We start from the raw sequence: 20828 nt of genomic DNA, 5'->3' as shown, positions 1-20828 counted from the left end.
TTCTTGCTGTGTTTTTATGCTGCATTATCACATCTAGGATCAGAAAAGAATACCAAAATTGATGATTTGCTGTAGAAGTTTACCAGCCAAACCTGAAATACAGACATTTTTATTTGTGGATGTTTGATAAATTACCTTGAGTAACTAATATACAGCATTTGTTTTTTTCTTATGATGATGGGAAGTGTAGTATATCTAAGTATTTCCTTAACTGAATATTTAAGCTATGTTGACTAGTTCCTTGTCAATTCTGTTACCTTCCAACAATTTCTTGTGTAAAGACTTTTTTTTTTTAAGTAAATTGATTACTTACAGATACTTAAAAGTAATCCTAGATAGTTATTTGTAAGTGTCAGGTAATCGTTGGCTATTATATTGCAGGGTTGGCTAGTAGATCTTATCAACAAGTTTGGCACATTAAATGGATTTCAGATCTTGCATGATCGCTTCATGAGTGGATCAGCATTGAATGTTCAGATAATTGCAGCTCTCATCAAGTAAGTTTTTAAAGAATGTTTTACATATTTGGAAAAGCTGAACTGTGTTAAATAAAAAAATGAAATTAGCGTAAAACATAGTGTTTTCTTGAAATACTCCCCTTGCCACCTCTCTTTTTTAGATAATTCCCTTTAATTTCATGTGTTTGTAAGTAGACTTGAATTTCTAGAATGAATTGTTCCTTATTATCTTAATATTACACAACTATTAATTATGGCACTTTGCTTTTTTCCTTTCCTTCTAGGCCATTTGGACAATGTTACGAATTTCTAACATTGCATACAGTGAAGAAATATTTCCTTCCAATTATAGAAATGGTTCCACAATTTTTGGAAAATCTAACAGATGATGAACTGAAAAAAGAAGCAAAGAATGAAGCTAAAAATGATGCTTTATCAATGATAATCAAATCTCTAAAGAACTTAGCTTCAAGAGTTCCAGGACAAGAAGAAACTGTAAAAAACTTAGAAATATTTAGGTTAAAAATGATTCTTAGGTAAGATGGTACACCTAATATGGTATGCTGTCATTAATATTTGTTTCACGCTAACTACATTTAATTTCTCTTACAGGTTGTTACAAATTTCTTCTTTCAATGGTAAAATGAATGCACTAAATGAAGTTAACAAAGTAATATCCAGTGTATCATATTATACCCACCGGCACGGTAATCCTGAAGAAGAAGAATGGCTTACAGCTGAAAGAATGGCAGTAAGTTCTCTTCACTGTAAATTATTGAGGAGATTCTGTTCCTTCTTGTCACTTTAACTGTGGAAGTAGTTATATATGATGGATCCTGCACAGAAGTAGCTGTATATGATGGAGCCTGCACACTACTAACTTTGCTATGTAATATTCTAAACAATATGTATCACGTCACGGTAATAAGTCATTTAAATAGTAGTCTTTCTGTTAAAAATTGCTGCATTTGTTCTAAACCTTCTGTTAAGAAATATTTTCTGTGCTACTAAAAACATGCTTTAAAAAGAGATCCTTGAATAGCATGGTTTTTATATAGTATTTAAAAAGAAAAAAATCGAATCACATCAATTTCATCTTTTGACACTTCAGTGACACCAAACCTAAAAATGAATATTAATTTAAATAAGAATCTAGTCCTTTGCTTATGCATAAAATAATTTTTTCTGGTCAGAATTCTGAGCGATTATTTTGCGTTTCATGTTTCAGAAGTTGAAAGGTATAAAAATAAATAAAATTTTAATATGTATTCCTTGGTAAAGGGAACTCTAGACATCCCACTTTGTGATTCTGTTTAATATTCATACACTTTGGATATTGTTCTATGCTTGTGTGTGTATGTGGCTAACTAATCAAATGAGCCATATATAAAGTTAATAATTTAACTCTTAATCTTTTAAGTGGAACTTTTAAGTTATTTTTGCACTGTTCAACATTGTAGCTTGTTACTGGTCTATAATCTGCAGAAGGACTGCTGGCAGAAAGAAATTATTGCAAGGTTTGACCTTTTCAAAAAATAGCAGGAAATGCTCTTTTTTACGCATTCCTTATAGTTAGTCATATCAGACAGGGCCTCTGTTTTTAAATAAAAACATCTAGATTTAAGTATTTCATGAGACAAGATTGAATGCTTTTCCTCTGTAGTCAAGGATATTTGAAAGTTTCATTTTGTGAATACTTCTTTTTTGATGTTCAAAATGCTGCTTTGCTTCAGTTGGTGTACGATGCTGTTTTCAGTCAATTACACCACTGGGAAAAATGCATCTACTTAAACATTGCTTGAATATTCGCCTCTAATTAAATTAGAGGCATTAAAAATACCTGTAAGTGGAAATACAGAAATAATCCAAGCTTTTTATGCTTCAGTCATTGCTAACGTGTAGTATGCTGTAGGACATAGCAGCTGAGGTAGAAGTGTCTTAAACAGTTTGTGTTTGATATCAGTGATTGTGAAATGGAGAAGTTTTGTTCCTTGAGTAGAAGATTTAACTGTACTTCCCATTGACTGTTAGTTTGAAGTTGCTTGAATGTTTTTTATTCATAGGGTTCATGATTTTAATAGGCCAGCAAAAATGTTTTAAGATATCACAATGACTGGCACATTGGATTATTTTAAACACTGATTCTTTTTTTAAGAGGAAATTAGATATAAACGCCTTCTTGTACTGTATCTTTCTAGCTTCTCCCAATTAGAATATTGTGTATAAAAACATTAATCTGTAGCAGATTGAACTTTTTCTTTTTAGTTTAAATATTACTGATGACACTTGAGTAATTTGAGATGGCACTACTTTCTTCTTATAATCAGGAATGGATCCAGCAGAATAATATTTTATCAATTGTGTTGAGAGATAGTCTTCATCAACCTCAGTATGTAGAGAAGTTAGAGAAGATTCTTCGTTTTGTCATCAAAGAAAAAGCCCTCACTTTGCAGGATCTTGACAACATTTGGGCTGCGCAGGTAAAGTATTAAGCTGTTAGTCTGCTTCCTAAATGGGAGGAAACTTGTTCTGTGTCATGTACTAAGAATGACTTGTGCTTCTTACGATTGGTATTAGACAAAACTTAAGAAAAATCTGAAATCAGGTAGTGTTCTTTTTTGGGATTCTCTGTCAGAATTATCTTCTCAAATGTGTTTGGTAAAGGAGGTCAACTACACATGTATGTAAAGTCTTCAAAGAGCTGTGTCCTCTAGGAATCAGCTTTTATGGCTCAGGTCCACAAGTGCTGGTTACTTCTTAAGGGTAACCTTTTAGAAGTAGAGGATCAGACAATCCCATGTCCCATAAGCCAAGTAAGTGGGACAGAAGACCATCTTGGCAAACGGGTCTCTACCTGGAATTCAAGCAGTAAAAGTAAGTGTATGATCTCACTAATCAAGGTCAGGCCACACGGGTAGATTACAGAGCTGTGATTTGTATTTGCAGCTCAACCAGAATTAAGTCTGGCTGGTGATGTTTTAGATAACAAGAAAAGCTTTTTACAGTGTGTTAATAGCAAGAGGAGGTTTAAAGAAAATACTGGTTCGTTACTGGGTGATGCTGGTCTCCCTTGCATTGGAGTGTCATGTGCAATTCTGAGATTAAAAATTAAAAAAAAATTAAGATACTTGACTGTATGCAGATGAGGGCGACAAAGCTGAAGTCCTGTGTTACGAGCAGAGCCTGAGGGCACTGGGATTCTATGATTCTAAAAGTTGAGGGGTGACCTCATTGCTCTCTCCTTCCTGAGCAGGGCAAGTGGGAGAGGGAGGTGCTCATCTTTTCTTCCTGGTACCTAGTGACAAGATGCATGAGAATGGCTCAAAGCTGTATGAGAGGAATTTCAGACTGGACGTTAGGAGTAATTTCTTTTCCCTAAGGGTGGTCAAACACTGGAACAGGCTTGCTGGAGGGGTTGCTGATGCCCTATGCTTGTCATTGTTTGAGGCATTTGGATAATGCCCTAAATGATATGTTTTAATGTTTTTTTTATGTTAGTAAGTCTTCAGGAACCCTCAAGATTGAGGAAAGTCTGAGTTATGGAAAAAAATATATATATAAATTAGGATTTAATATTCTTAAAATGCATCAAGAATATGTATTGTTATTCTCTAAATTCATCAGAGTTGTATAAATTTTTCCTGAGCAGGGAACTATTTAGTAAGGCTTATAATAATGACTGTTCTAGATCTTATTTAACAGCAAATTCTTTGATTTGTGTGTTCTAATGATTGGGTTGTTGGGTTTTTTTTCCAAAATTTGTAAATTTTGGAATATTCACTTGTTTACTTAAATGATCATTGAAACTGGGCTTCCTAGTTGTGTACTGCATGAACTTTGTTTACACAAAGGGCAGTGGAAAGGACAAAATGATTATTAAATGTTGAGTGGTCAGAAAATAAAAGGTAAGTTTTGGGTTAGAAATAAGCATTTAGGTTAGATATTACGAGGATGTTTTTTCACACAGAGGGTGGTGACGCACTGGAACAGGTTGCCCAGGGAAGTTGTGGATGCTCCATCCCTGGAGGCATTCAAGGCCAGGCTGGATGTGGCTCTGGGCAGCCTGGTCTAGTGGTTGGCGACCCTGCACTCAGCAGGGGGGTTGAAACTAGATGATCTTTGAGGTCCTTTTCAACCCAGGCCGCTGTATGATTCTGTGATGGCATATATTCTTGTTCATAAATAAATTGATAGTAAAACTCTTAACGTAATTGTACAAGACCTTATATCAGTTCTAGTATAGGAAGGCTACATCCTGTTTTGAAGACAGAGGGCTAATGCAGGAATTGGGTAATTGTATATCCCTACTTTCCTCGTGTTCACACTCTTCTGAAATTCTAATTATTTGACTTGAATGGATTTATCCAGGTGTCCCTGTCAGACATGTTATTTTTAGGCTACCTTTAAAGCACTTGGAACTACAAGTAGTGTAGTAAAGGGCTGACTGTTCAGATTTCTGGTGTTTCAATTAACTTCATAATTTTTAGGCTTCAATTCCGGCATCGTAGTAACTGCACAGGCAAGGAAATCTTTCTTTTAATTTTTTTCCTAGTTATCCCCAAATGCCTTTTAGGAAATTACATAATGTAACTTGGAGTGTGTGGATCATTTGAATTAAGGTCTGTGACCATACTATTTGTTTCTAGCTTGAGGTCTGTAGATGTTTCCAGACTATCTTGGCAGTAGGAAAGACTTAGAAAAGTAGCTATACTATTAGTAGGCTTGTATTAGCTTTATTAGAGTCTCACCTGCTCTAGGAAAAAGTAGCAGAAACTTGGAAAAAATCTTCCAAGCAGGTTAAATATAATTGCTCAGAGCCCCTGAAAATTAGAATGTGTGGATAAGGTAGCTTAAGCCATGCTTTTGCTGTTCCAGAAAAGTGTGAACATGTTGTGTAACCCTTAAAAGATAGGGAAAGTCCACTCTAACAGTTGCAAAATAAGTTTAGGAACAAATTTTTTGTGCTCTCAAATACTTGGCTTACTCTGCTCATTCTTTTTTTTGTTTTCTGTTAGATAGTTGCCAGGGTGCACTTGCAGGCTTGTCCAGCTTTTTTTTTTCTCCATTGAAATTTGCATTCAGTAGGCCTTACTCAGGTAGATGTTTTCACTGTGGCTTTGGCCGTGGAATTAAATCAGATAAAAGGGTAAGAATAAGTCTGGTAATATAGAATGATTTTTTCCTATCTTCATTACACTACATGTTTATAAGCTCTTATTAAATGAGTGCTTCTAAGAGCAGGTAGAGCGTGAAGGTCTGTAGTGAGGAGTTGATTTACTTGGTAGCTTTATATAACAGGCAGGCTATTTTAGCTCTGACTCAGTGCAGTGCTGATGTGGTTTCACTTTCAGACTGGAGCCATTATGTTTTGGCTAGGTTTAGAGGTTAGGCATGTGCAAATATATGGTTAATGATACAGAAGTGCTCTGAGAATCTCGGTATACAACAGGAATAAAAATAAGTAGTTCATGAGAAGTAATAAAAGCATGCTACTTTTGGCTTTAGAAGGCAGCGTAAGATTTATTGATGTTTTCCATTGTCTTACAAAGTGAGCACTCACAAAATCAAAGTGTATTTGGTTTGAGGAATAATGTTGAAGTATCTAAAGGCAAGCATTAAGCTGCAGCCTGTTGAGCTGCAGGAATCCGTCCAGATGGACAAGGAATAAAAACTTCATTACTGATACTCTGAAGTATTTAAATAGAACTTGAAATAGGCTTCCCTGTTTCCATACAGGAAGCTCACAGTTCACGCGCTGGATTCCTTATCTCCTCCTGTGTTATACAGCTCAGTGCATCCTACTTTCATATGTCATACTAGAGGTGCTCTTTCAGTTTTGTATGCTGTCCATTTTTCTTTTTATCCACAAAGTGGCCTGATAAAGAGGAAAAAAAAGTAGATGTCTGCAAAATTGAGTGGTGTAACTGTTTTAGTAATTCCCTAATTACCTGATACAGAAGTAAACATTACAACTTTTTTTTGTAAATTTAGGGCACATGATAAAGATTTCTAAGACACAGCGTATTAGTTTATTTTCTGTTTTTTTTAAAAGTGAATAACTGATGCGAGCTTTTAGAAGGGAATGGTTTTCAGAACTGCTCATACATGAATTTTTAATACTGTACAGGATTAATTACATCAAAAGGTTGTTTTTTTCTAGGTATGTTTTTTATTCTCTGCTTAGAGGAAATTTTTTCTACAGTAAAGCAGCTATTGCTTCATGTAGTCTGAAGTTGTTTTTCTTGAGTGCAGATTTAAGTATGGGTTGCATTATCCTACTGGGAATTGTAGGAGGGCTCACACAGTGTTAAAAGTCAGCTAGCCATTTTTTTTCTTCCTCCTTAAATGTCAAAATTAAGATATACACCAAACTCTAATTTAAAATGCTGTCTATTGTATTACTCAGCACTTTGACAGTAGTTGTTCAGTTGCTAGATTTTATAATGTTACAAGCTTCTGCTTGATTTCAGAATGCTATCTGCTAACAAGTTGTTAATGAATCTGCTAGCACAAAGGAAATATTTCAGAAATACTAAGATTTCTTACAGATTAAATTCAGTGAAATTCATTGAAGTGGGTTTTGAATACTTGAAAAAGAGACTATGTTAAAGTGTTATTTTGTAAATTAAAATACACTTACAAGGTATTCACTTTGTTTTACTGTCCTGTCATGATTTAAAAATAAATATTGTGACAATGCAGTATTCCTGTTACAAATAAATACTCGTGCCTGTGCAGTGCACTTGAATACTTACGCATACAAGATAAATGGAAATACTGTGATTTCCAGTGAAGTCAATACCAGTTTGTGACACTGTTTCCACAGCATCAGACATACTTGCTAGCCTCTTCAGACGGCCTTCTTGTAAAAACAATAGGGGATGGGTTAGTACTTAATACTGATTGCTACAAATGTTGGTGAATTTTGTCTTTTTGACAGGCAGGAAAACATGAAGCCATTGTAAAGAATGTACATGACCTCCTTGCAAAATTAGCTTGGGATTTCTCTCCTGAACAGCTTGATCACTTGTTCGATTGTTTTAAGGTAACTACATGTGTTTTGGCTATATTCAGGAAATGGGTTGTGAAGTTGCATACAGATTTGTGACTCTGTCACAACATGTACTTTATACAGGCAATTTCCTTGCATTAAAAGGCTTCTTACTATGTATAGCAACAATTTGTAATGTGTTAAATCAGCTAGATTGTGCTGTACTATCTTGAATATCTGCTTTGAGGCTTCCTGTCTAAAGCAAAAGCTTGTGATGCTACTTGAGTTTGTTTTCTAATTTAACCACTTCCGGAAAATGTGCACACAGGCCTATAGGATAGCAAAATGTTACTTCAGTACTATGAATATTGACTTTTCCAAATAAGTTACCTACCTTTAATAATTTACCGTGTTTATTCCAAATTATTAAGTGTTGGTGGTGTAGTAAATAATATTTTTCTCCTCGTGTTTGAGTATCTTTCTTCAAGTTTAGCAGGCATTGCTACTTTCCGTCTTCAGGTAGAGGAGGAAATGAAGGACTTCCTTTTCCACTTCTTCATTTACCCTTTTTTAAGTAGTAATTTTACCCTGGTTAACGTACACATAGGTTAAAAGGGTCTCAGGAATATAATGTAAAGTGTTTATAAACATATAATGATTTGATTGCAACCATTACACAAAACAACTTGTTCTTGAAAGATTACATAAAAAGCCAGCGAATAATGTATGCTAAAAATAAGCTTCCAGTAATAGTCCTACATGGCCTGTTCTCCTATTTCATTTTTTGGAGGTGAGAAAATGCAAGCCAGCTTTTGCAGACAACATTATCTGATTTTAGATAAATGTCTTGCAGTAATTTTCAATTTGTTCTCCAATTAGTGAGTGTCTCCTAGTTTGATAAACAGGCTGAATGTTCCGTAATCCAGATCTCGACATAAATGCTAAGAAGTTGTATGTGTAAACCATCACGTCTGATGCTGAGAGATGGATATGAAGTGATGTTATATTGGTATCTCACTTAAGAAAAAGTTAATGCACAGAACATTTGATTCAGTCGTTGAAGTATAAGCACAAGGTTTCTGTGAAAGCATTTCCAAGAAATAGCTGAGTCCAGCCTGTTTTGACTACTAGTGAACTAGTCAGTGGTGTATTGTTAATTTTTACAAGCATATCTGTGGTGTTTATTCAAAGATCCTTAAAGTCTCAAAGTTGAGTACATCTTATCTGTAAATGCTAGAAGAACAATTTTGACTTAGGCATTGCAATAACGTTATATTTATTTTTAATGAAAGAAATCTGAAAGCTATTTATATAGTTGCATCTTTGTATTTTATGCATCATATTTGCAGTTCAGAGTACAACGTGTGAAATTAATGAGTGTAGTTTTCATATTGAATAAAATCTTTCATTAGGCAAGTTGGACAAACGCAAGCAAAAAACAGCGTGAGAAGCTACTTGAGTTAATCCGTCGTCTTGCAGAAGATGACAAGGATGGTGTGATGGCACACAAAGTGCTGAACCTTTTGTGGAATTTGGCTCACAGTGATGATGTACCAGTTGATATCATGGACCAGGCTCTTAGTGCCCATATTAAAATCTTAGATTACAGCTGTTCACAGGTGGGTAATCTGGTATGATTTTGTTGTGAGATCAATCACGAAAAGTTTCATCTTACCCCCATGAAACATATAAGTTTAGTAATTTAACAAGTGTTTCTTATCATGAAATTTGTATTATTCTACAAATATTCAGACATTTCTTAAAATATTACAGAATGTATTTTAAATAACACAGTTGGGGCTTTAATTGAAGAGTGAAGTAGAGGTTTTCCTGTCTTGCGTGCAACTAGTAAAATTGGCAAGATACTATAATAACCATATGTGAATTGCCAAGAACCCAATCAAAGTAAGTAGGAGAAGCAGCTCTCCACCCACCTTTTTAATTAGAGAGGTAGGTGTCCTCGCCCTCTCTTTGCTTTTTCTCAAACTCTTTTGTGATATTTTGTTGCTTTTTCAGTAAGTCCTTACATGCCTTATTTATGAAAAGACCTAGCAGCAGACAGTGAAAACTATTAGTCTTTTTTTTTTTTTTTGACAACCATTGACAGGTTTTATTTCCTTAGTTAAGAAACAGCTCCTTATTGTTTCTTGGTATTTTGCAGCACTTTAGTCTGACCGGTGAGTAGAAATAAGTGAAAGAAGAAGAAAAAAGCAAATTAATTTAAATCTAGTGATCCTATCTGGCTATAGTTTTTCTTGAATGTAAGTTCTTGGGTGAATATTACAGGCAGAGAGATTGCATCACTGGTATCTTCCTGGCATGCAGTCCTGTTTGGTTTATCTTATGAATTTATGCTTCAGAACTCAGTTCAATCTAGTATTTACATGGCTTTGTAAGTACTGTGTTGGAAGCAAATAAGTAGGGGAATGATTATGGTTTTTGAGATGCACTTAATTGCGAACACTTGTTCTTTAAGGATCGAGATACACAAAAGATCCAGTGGATAGATCGTTTTATAGAAGAGCTTCGCACAAATGACAAATGGGTCATTCCTGCACTGAAACAAATTAGAGAAATTTGCAGTTTGTTTGGTGAAGCACCACAAAACTTGAGGTAAGAATCAAATGCAAATACAGTATTGTCTCTTATAAGCTGAAAGGGTTGGGATGAAGCAATTCTTTGCAGTTTTTTTTTTCCTTTAGGAGGGGCAGGGAGAACTGTAGTTAAATCATTTGTATTTGAAGATGCTCTTGAGTTTATTTTAATGTGTATAGGCACCATTCAAACACATAGCATTCGGTAAGAACGCTAAGTCTTTCAAGCATGCTTTTACTTACTTTTAGAATGGTAGACTGATCTATAAGTACTGGATTTGTTCTCTGTTGTTTATGGACTTCTATGCCTAACACTGAAATTAGCACACAACGTATGAAGGTTGCATAAGTAAGTATAAATTACCTTATGCCACTGGCGTTATAGAAATTCTTTTAGTGATCATTTCAGTGCTTGTAGTAAATTTTGAAGTTGAGCAAAGTGACAAATTGGTTATACAATTGCTTTGGCAACATTTAAATTCCAAAAACGCATAGCATTTCTTTGTGGAGTTTAGCTTAACTAGAGTTGCAATAGCATTAGGAAGTGATTATTGTGTTGGTGGTAGGATACCTGCTAGTATTAAGGAATAGTCAGCTTCGTTACTCAGCAGACTGATTTTTAGTGTTCAAACAATTGGTCATCGTATTCTTCTGTGTTGGATGAATGGGAGAGCCTCCTGTACACCAGTCTGAGTTTGACCTGTATCTATCCTAGCAATATGAGATACGTCTTCAAAATCACTTGTTGGGAAGAATAAACTGAATATTGGTAGGACTTTCTGTAAGAGTTTAGGAGTTCTGTGGCTGCATTAAGGCAACAATTAATTAGATCTCAGGTTACTGTTTTTTTTAACCTAAAAGGTAGAATTTGCTGTTTTCAGCCTGTTACTTACACTTTTAGTATCTGTTTTTAATCTTTGATAGCATGTATTGGTCTTATAGAAGATCTCTCAACTTTGAAAACTGAGTTATGTGCAGTATTTTATTAGGCAAGCTATATGTGCAAATAAATCTTACTGTTTTAAAATAAATCCATTTAAATTAAGCAGTTGGGACTTTGTCACTCTGAATAGTTTTCTAGCAAAGAAAGATGCAGTTCAGTTATTGCATGTTGTTAGTAGCATTTCCAAAGTATTTTGGCATCCATCTGAAAATAATTTTTCTTCCTATACGTTCTCTTTTGATATCCACTTAACAACAGTGAGAAGATGACAGTTTTGCTGTTCATGTCCATTTTTCACTCTCATCAGCTTATTAGTAAAGCAGTATGTCACAACAGAAGCATCATCAATTATCTCAACTGTAGATGCTTAAGGAATAATTCTGTAGTTTCATGTGCAGTTTGCTTTAATTGTAGAAAGCGAGCTTGAAAAATTGTGTCAGATCAGCTTTTTTTCCTGTGCATGGTGACAATCATCTTGCCTTGGACTCCATCCCAGCAGATGGTTAAAATAGCAATGTACATGTTCCTCACAAATACTGTGCAACAGCTCATAGCTCATAACTCTAGCTATTATAATTTTTCAACTTTTTGAACTGGTTGCTAAGCAAAGTGAATGTGTGTGTCCAAATTTACTGTTTGTGCATGTGATTGAGAGGAGGGGGGGGGAAGTGGAAAATACATCTTGGAAGATCTACTTTTCTTTTGCAGATAATGCTTTCCTTTTGCTATGTTTAGTGAGATTGATACAAGCGCATATTATTATGAGAATATGATTTTATATGCCAGTAGCTTGATTCAGCAAAATATTCACTCTTGTTTGTGCTTGTTCCTTTAGTTGTTCCATCGTATGTAGTTCTCAAAGTATCAAAGTTGTTATTTAACGTTGCCCTTTGTAAATGCGTCTTTCTGTCTAGAGCTGACCTCCCAGGTAGCCGCTAAAACAGACATCCAGTCTTCTGCCGGTTTTACTGCTAGTTTATGCTGAGCAAAGGGAGTTGACAGGGCTGGAATGAAGTATAATTGGAAGCTTCTCACAGCCAAAACAAAGGATATTCTTTCTGTATATATGAAGTTCTTTGTTTTCTTCCTTTATGCTTTCATTTCGCTTAAGCTTTTTAACACAATTTCTGTTTTAAGTGGTGCCTTTTTCAAAGTATTCTGGAAAACTCTGCATGTTATGCAACTAAATCTTTTGAAGATTTCTCTGCTTAGCGTGCCAAATTCTCTTGGTAGCAGATAACATGGCTGCATATCTGTTAATGACTTCTTTTAAACCCAGATTGACAGTGCTCTTTGGTCTGATGAATCAGTTTAGCTGTTGTTGCATCTACAGTGAAATGTGGGTATCAGATGCAAGATCAGTAACAGCTGGGACTGGGATCTCTTGCCTTCCGTACTGTTCTTAAAAGGTGTGGTGATAACTGTAGAGTGTTGTAGGTCATATGGTGTGGAGACTTAAGTTTCCAAGGAGGGATGAGAGTTCCTACCAGTAATCTAGTCAGTTAATTCTGGAGTCTACTTTAAGTGCTGAAGGAAAGAACAGTGCTGAAACCTTGTTTATGTTTCTTCTTGATCAGACTTACGGGATCAGCAGAGAAGCAATACAACAAATAGCTGCTTTTTCCTCTCTCTTGGGAGAGCTGTGCAAATTGGTGTTAGTCATGCAGACAAGACTGAGTCCCCAGATCTGGAGGAGCTGAGGCGTTTTGAGGTTATTCTGCAGGGGTGATTAGTCCCACAATCTAGAATTCGATAGTGTTCATAGCATGTGGTTTTGGATTCAAACTATGTATTCTCTCTTGCAGTTCTCTTTTGCAAAGTAAATATGATAATATCCTTTAAGAGCAACATTTTTGGTCAGATTTTTATGGAATAATTTCATAATAAATCACCTAGTTTTTCTGGTATTTCTTCTGGACTGTTTCTGTTCTTAATCTAAATGTTACATTTAACTGTGTTTTTTTGTTTGTAACAACAATTGTACTGTTTTCTAAATAGACACTCATAGAAAGCAAAAAGTGTAGAGTTCTGCAGTTTTTTTTTAAGAAAACTTAAAATTGAGCTTTCATTCTGAAAGCTGACATAGTTTTAGTATTGGGTGAAAAATATCAGGTAGATGTGGAAGAAACTGATTATGTACATCGTTGCTATATAGAACAGCTACATCTAGACAATTATTTCTATTCTGATTTTGATGCAGATATTCTTCCTCCAGCATATTTAGCTGCTCAGATGCTTTGATATTTTTTCATACATACTGCAGCTCTGCCATCCTTGTTAAGTTACTAATAACTTGTAAAAACTATTGTTGTCAGAAGAGAAACAAAAAAAATACTGCCAGAGAAAAATAAGCTTTTATTTTGTAGATACTTGATCAAAACTTGGAACTTGTATTAAAGACATGAATTTCCATAAATTTATGAACTGTTAAGTTCAAATCTTCACTGCTTTCCTGACATGTTTGTATTTTAATTTCAGTCAAACACAGCGAAGTCCCCATGTGTTTTATCGACATGACTTAATCAATCAACTCCAGCACAATCATGCCCTAGTTACGTTGGTTGCAGAAAATCTATCTGCCTATATGGAAAGCATGAGGCAATATGCTAAAGGTAAGTTTCTAAATAAAAATTAGCCTCACAAATAGCGTGTGACATCTCCAGTTGAAAATGGCTTTGAAAGCAGATTCTCGTCATGAAGTAACTGTTATTGTTTATTTGTTTATTTGGAACATTAATGAGTTTGATAGCCTTTGGGATGTTGTCAGACTGGTCAAGAAAATCTTAAAAATGCGAATGTTTTAATTCACAATTGCAGTTATGGGGAAGTGGCTGTTCTTGTTTCTGTGGATTGATAATCATTTTGCCCTACTTAGACTAGAGTGGTTATTGTTGTGGGAAGTCCTAATAATAGTCTTGGATTTTCTTCCGCATCTATTTTGCATTTTTTAGTATTCTCTGAGAAGTTCTTTAATCACTTCTGTTTGTTTGTTTTAACCATGCAGTTCCATTTTCTGAGTAGCTGCTTTATCACTGTGTTTATTAGTAGCAGTACTTCGTAGCACATTGTGCTAGTATTTCTATATTTCAGTTTTGACTCAGCCCTGCACTATTTTACACTCTTATCCTTGAAGGAAGCTAGCTTTCTAGCTACTGAAGTAGAAGTAGGGAAATGAAGGAGAATGTTGGACAAGGACCTTCCCTGTGATACTGCACCATGGTACTGCGTATTAAACAAAGCTAGTGGAATGGAGAGAAGGAAATTTAACCCCATACATCTCTTTTTCTGACTGAAACTAGGGACCATTCTGCTCTGGAGTAGCATCCTACCAGGCTTTCAGTTGCATCTCAAAAGCAACACAGTATATTCTATAGGAATTTAGTGCTGATGTTCAGAGAAAACAGGATATGTGCACACTGCAAAGTGTTTTTGTGTGTGGGTGTCTTTTCTTAAGCTTAAGTGAGTTGCCTACACACCTTCAGTTCTGGAATTGATTTAGTTTGCCCCAATCAAAGTTACTTCATTAATATAACATTGTTCTAATTAGTAACTGATACTAAATGCTTTATTCTCTTCTCAAGCAGCAGTGTCTTAATCTTGTCTGAGAAGGTGGAGTAGAATGTATGTTATTCTGTGTAACTACAGTAAGCTGTTTAACTATGTAAAAGTGATGTAAGAACAATTCTCTTTATAATGAGCTTTTGTATCTTAACTGTATGGATAATTCCATTTTCTTTGGCTTTGGTCAGCAATGAAAATGTAGGGTTCAACCTTATTGTTATGAAGGAAACAATCAGCAGCTATGTTCCAGTACAATTTTGTGTTTGTCCAAAAATAGCCTACACATGCTATTCATAAATAAACTGTCATCCATTAATTTTACTGTTTTACTCTGAAATGAAAAGGTCGTTTTTGACAATGTTTACCTGTCAAATGGTCGATGACTTTGTCAGAAAAATTAAGCTAGTATCTTGCAGATGTTTTTTCTTTTGCCAGAAAACACATCCCGTTCTCCTGCTCCACCCACCTCACCCCTTGCACACGCTATGACTCTTAATAAAGTAGGAATTTAATTACCTTGGGCACAGTAGGAATTAAAAATGTGCAGAGTATAACTGGTACATACTCACAAAGCAAGTAAACAGTGCTTTCTTGGGGTGAAGCTGCCGCGGAACTTCTTCCCATTTGCATCAAAGAGCAAAAACAGAGGAACAGTAAAAATTGTTTTTTCTTTTTTCCTGTAAACTGTGGGTGCCTCATCCTTGGCAGGAGGTGTTCAAGGCCAGGCTGGGAGAGGGCTTTGGGCAGCCTGATCTAGTGAGAGCTGTCCCTGCCTGTGACGCAGTGGTTGGAACTGGATGATTTTTAAGGTCCCTTCCAGCTCAAACTGTTCCATGATTCTGTGATTTTTCTGTTGTCTTTCTCTTTCTACTGAACTCACTTCTTCTCCCAACTCTTAAGAGTAAAGGGGAAGTTGACAGAGTCCTCTGTGAGTTAAGGTGACTGGTATAGCATTGTCATCCTGAAAAAGGGCATTGTTTGTTTTTTTTTTTTAAGTAACCATATGATATATCATTAATTTTATGTCAGTGCTCATTCTGTCCCTTCCTAATGTAGACATTTTCAGTACTACTTTTGCACTGGTTAATAAGGTCTTAGTGACAAGTAACAATGTTGTTCAGATGCTGAGTTGATAAAAATGGCAGAAGATCTTAATTCTAATACTTGAAATTTGTTTGCCATTAACTTTGCAAGCGCCGGACTTGACATAATTTAATTTATTTCAGTTAGGTTAGATGTTCTCCATTTACAGTCCTCTTGCGCTTCCTGGTTGTCCTCCTTGTGCTGCTCAGCTCTCGCTTTTTCATGTTTCAGTCCATTGAGCTCTAAGCATTGTACAGAAGCCTGAGGTGTGAAACTTCCTGCCTTATTTTTTTCTGTTTCTTCTGCTTTTTGCTCAGTGATGAGTTGTATCTTAGCTCACAGTTCCATCTTCTTGACTGTTTATCGAAGACCTTCTCAAAAGTTGAACAAATTGCGAGCCTGTTCTTCATCTTCTGTTTTCTAAAGAAATTTAAGAAATAAAATCCAACTGTATGAATGAAATGTAACTATTTATTTAAATTTTGCTATATGATCATCCATATGTGTTTGTGCCTAATTATACTTGAATTTTCAACCATTTTTTGATCTGTAGTTTCACTGGTCATTAGTTTGCTCTTCTGTGTAGAGAGAATTTTTAAGGAGATTGTGATTGGACTCCATGTGAGGTGCACAGTGTAGAAAGTAAATCAAGAGAGAAGCTGAGAATGGAGGATAGTTGTGGAGACTGATTTTTATTTTTGTTTTTTGCAGTTCAGCATTTTTCAGTTTTCTTAAGTACTTGCATATTGGCTTTGGGCAATTATTAATACTTGAATTCTTCAATCACTGTCACTCTTGGCACTTTTCTATGCATTAATCTACATTCATCAGAAGAAAAGCCCAGACATTCACTCTCCCCCCCCAATAAGAATAAAATTAAACACACACTTGAACGAGTATTAATTTCTCTACAACTTCCTTAATTATTCCTTAGTTCCTTGATTTGCCTTAATTGTTTCTTACTTCTAATACTTAGATATTTTATTTGTTAGTTTTATATGCTTTATTTAGGATTTTTTCATGCTTTTCGTAATTGCTCATTTGTGCTCATTTCATTAGGATTTTGAAGGTGGACATAATGTTTCCACTTCTGTAGTCGTTACCATTTAACTACTGGTCTTCTAATTTCCCTTTTATTTTTAAGCTAATGTACCTTTTGTATATTGTATATAGTGTAGTATTTATGATGGTTATTTTCTGTTAATTTTGAAACACTTATGATGCACTTCAGGTGTTAGAGTTGTGTTCTTTTTCCTTCCTTGATGCAATAGGAAGTGGTGATTTTCAGTTCTGAAGATCAGTTTCACCATGAGTGGATGTTACTGTGATAAGTCTCCCACAGCTGGATTGTTTTAGTTACATGTAATCTGTGTAACTTTCCAAATAAGGAGTAAAGTAATAATTATTTTATAATGGAAATGTCATGCTGAACATGTATCATGATGAAATATTTCCTAGTAGTACAGGTCAACTATCAGTGCCCTGCTTATAATAGAAGCGTATGACAAAGAAGTGCTTCCTGTTCTGGAGAATTCAAAAATGTACAAAAGTCCAATGATATCTAATTTATGACTAGCAATTATTATCTTAACTGCTGAACAAAAGGAATATTTTTCTGAATTTGCATTGATGTAATGTTTTTAAGTTCTGCCTCTGAAGGTAACATCTGTATGCAGTAGTATTTCACAATAAATCCCGATCAGGGCACTCAAGTTCTGGGAATACAACTGGTTCTTGATGTAGCTGTTTTCTTCAGTTTTCATGAGGAATTAAAGAAGATTGTTGTATTAACAAGTTGAGAGATACCTAGACTTTATCTCTGCTGGAGAAAAACAAAACACAAACTTGTTTGTGTGAAGCAAACAGCTGCTTGCTAAACGTTATTACTCTGAGATTTGACAAATTGCAGATAAAAAGATTTATTTATTGTATCATTTTCACATTGTGCAACTTCTGCTGCAAGGGATTTGTTTTTATACTTGTAAGCTTTACAGTAAATAAACTTGTCATACAATTAGTTCTTCCATATGTTGTGATGTATATAGCTACTTAGAAAAGTCTTAAAGAGCTGGAGTTGTGGTTTCCTCTGGGGAAGAAAACCCCTAACAATGTAAAACAAGCTGTGGAAGAGATGTTCTGTAGTGAAACTAGAGCATCTTTAGGAAAAAGCACTGGATAATATGAATGCTGTGCTTTGTATGCTTTTACTTTAACTGATTTATTTCCCAAAGAAAACGTATTTAAGTAAGGAAAAAATTGAGTTGAATGCAGATTCTTAATTATTCTGTAATTCTTCAGTTATACCGAATGATGAGCGCATGTATCTGTTCTTAAGTATTTATTGATAATCCTTAGCAATCTTTTCCTATACCCATTTAGAATGTGTATTAACTGTTAGCAGAGTTCTGAAAATGACTTTCTTACTCCTTGAAAATATTTGGTTTGGATTATGTTCGGGCCATGAAGTCTTCAAATATGTTCTGTCCTTCAGAGTCCACGTGTCTTCTTGGCATGTGTTGTCTGATAAAACTTTTTGTATTTGCAGAGCATGGTGAATATGATCCACAAACTGTAAGACCAGGAAGCAGATACAGTCATGTGCAAGAAGTACAGGAACGGCTTAATTTCTTACGGTTAGTTTTAACTTGCTCATTTTCTTGACATCTCTAGGAATATTTCAAATACTTAAAGTCATGGTAGTTGTTTCTCTTGTCTTTCAAAGCTCAGATGCAATAATGTACTAAGAATGTTTTTTTGTTTTTTATTTTTTTCCCAGAGGACTTCTATGCTAGTATAAGAATACTGAATTAAAATTTATTAGTGTCTGTGCAATTCAAGACTTTAATTCTGCAGTAAGATCTCTGTGGGATATTTCTATGTCCAGAACCCTACTGACTTGACTGCAGTGTGTACATGGATGCAGTTGCGTATCTATTAGGATAACATACCTGAAAAATTTAAATAACTCCAAAGATGTGTCCGTGTTTGTTGTAATCTAAAAAATCTAAGTCCATGGTCATAAACTGACATGCTGATGCTAGGTTGTCAGCCTTAGGAGGAATAGACAAAAAATTACTTCAATGACTTTCTAATAGCAGCTCTTTGAATGAAATAAAAAGCAAAGGATCTCTGCTCATGACAGAGCTGCAGTCTGTTGATGCTTTGCAGGCGTTCTTGCAACTTTTTTTTTTACTCTGTTCTAATGTTCAGACAAGTAAAATTATATGAACTGTCGAGTTGTGAAATCTTTTTAACTTATTTTTAAGAACATTTTAAGAAATATTTTAAAACTTTACAGAGTAATTTTTCTGAGTTAAAATCAAGTGTTAAACAGCCACTTAAGTTACACAGTAGCATATGCATAGCAAACTTGATTTATCACACTAAAAATTGTATCTTCTTTTAAGTTCACTGGTTCTTGATGTGAAGGAATTAATAATGTCTCATGACGTGTCAAATGTAAAATATGTAGATAGCGAATTCTGGTCCCTGTTTTCTTTCACATAAAAAAGATCTTGAATCAAAAAAATTATTCTGAACAACTTTGATTATCCTGTGTTTTTCCTGAAACATTCTTAGTATTAACCTTTCTAATTAAAGTTTTTAGTAGTTCTTTAATAATAATTTAACACAAAGGAAAAACTTAGAACTAGGGTTTTTTTCATTTCTGACTTCTGCTTCTCATTCTATTCCATGTAATTGATCCCTCCTTTTGTGATTTTGATGAAGTGAGTGCTAAAGTACTCACTAATGACTGCAGAAATAATTTCTTACGATGTGACCTGACTTTTAAACTGAATTGTTTACCTTGGGAAATGCACATTTTTATATAGTATGTTTAAAATGCCTGGTACTTTTCTGTAAACTATTTTTGTCTAATTTTATTCCTTTCTTATTTGGAATATGATGTTTTGATGCCTGCAGACTTTTGCTAAGAAATCATGGGACTAACTATGAGAGGGCTGATGACATAAAGTTTTCAGGATCGTACTTTCATTGACTGATTGATGTTGTGTGTGTATAAAATAGTCAACTTTTTGCTTGTATTTCTTATTGAATTTTAACTCCAGATGTCAATTAGACAGTGCTGTTAATTGTCTCTTTGTTTTGCTCAAGATTTTTATTGAAGGATGGTCAGCTGTGGCTCTGTGCCCCTCAGGCGAAGCAAATATGGAAGTGTTTAGCTGAAAATGCTGTTTATCTTTGTGATCGCGAAGCCTGTTTTAAATGGTATTCCAAACTAATGGGGGATGAACCAGACTTAGACCCTGACATTAATAAGGACTTCTTTGAAAATAATGTGCTTCAGCTGGATCCTTCCCTATTAACAGAAAATGGAATGAAATGTTTTGAACGTTTCTTCAAAGCTGTGAACTGTCGAGAAGGAAAGCTAGTAGCAAAGAGACGAGCCTATATGATGGATGATCTGGAATTAATAGGATTAGACTACCTTTGGAGGGTAAGTTAACTGGGGGAAATATCTGAAAGATTGGCAGTTAAAGTCTTTCTCTGTTTTTTTATACGTATTTTCAAGAACGTGTCATTTATTAGTTACAGACTGAAATTACAGAGCTTATTTTTCAAATTAAATACATAGGCATTGGCTCTGCTGTATTTCTAGCGGGTAAGTAAATTGATGGCTTTGCAGGCGGCTCAATGAACTTGAGGGTTTGTGCAGGCACGTGAGATGAAAAGTTTGCCTATGCTGTTTAGGAAGAAAGGATCATTCCTGGTGAATTGTCTGTAGGTCTCTCTTTCCCTCTCTGTAACCCACACCACACACCTTCACTTCATTTTATGTGCTTCATAAGCTTCTTGATTTCCTTTCTTCTAGTATGGTAAACTGGAGTGATTCCAGATTAGTCTGAGTGATGACTGGTTTTCTCTTGTATCCACAAGCTTTTGCCTAAACATGGTAATAGCTTTTCAGTGGAAGCATTGTAATTTTTGTGTAAAAGCTTTCTGAAACTTGCCAAATCTAGTAGTGAAAAACATAAATTTGATGCCTAGTTGTTTTCAGTCTTTGTAGTATTGAAGAGCTGCATAGAACCCACAGTAGCATGCTGGGGCATGATCATCATGGCTGTGTTTTGGACAATGTGCTGTTTATAAAACAAGAGCCTTCGATAATTTTGGCTGTGGCTTGTTGAATGCTTAGGATTTTTAATCATCATACTCATCGTTATAACGGTTAAAAG

The 20828-nt window shown here is 35.0% G+C and overlaps 1 protein-coding gene across 2 annotated transcripts in view; it reads left to right on the top strand.

Moving 5' to 3' along the window:
• USP9X (ubiquitin specific peptidase 9, X-linked) overlaps positions 1-20828 on the top strand; it is a 98649-nt gene that overhangs the window by 35459 nt on the left and 42362 nt on the right. For both annotated transcript variants that reach the window (XM_021407605.1, XM_021407596.1), the window contains exons 7-16: positions 382-497; positions 743-994; positions 1071-1209; positions 2786-2938; positions 7399-7503; positions 8862-9068; positions 9926-10062; positions 13465-13598; positions 18176-18263; positions 19747-20089. In XM_021407605.1, coding sequence (XP_021263280.1) covers positions 382-497; positions 743-994; positions 1071-1209; positions 2786-2938; positions 7399-7503; positions 8862-9068; positions 9926-10062; positions 13465-13598; positions 18176-18263; positions 19747-20089 — 1674 coding nt within the window. The remainder of the gene's footprint in view (positions 1-381; positions 498-742; positions 995-1070; positions 1210-2785; positions 2939-7398; positions 7504-8861; positions 9069-9925; positions 10063-13464; positions 13599-18175; positions 18264-19746; positions 20090-20828) is intronic.

The sequence above is a fragment of the Numida meleagris genome, chromosome 1 (assembly GCF_002078875.1).
Source record: "Numida meleagris isolate 19003 breed g44 Domestic line chromosome 1, NumMel1.0, whole genome shotgun sequence".
Taxonomy (NCBI): domain Eukaryota; kingdom Metazoa; phylum Chordata; class Aves; order Galliformes; family Numididae; genus Numida; species Numida meleagris.
Note: the sequence above shows the minus strand (reverse complement) of the source record. Positions and strands in the feature narration are given on the sequence as shown.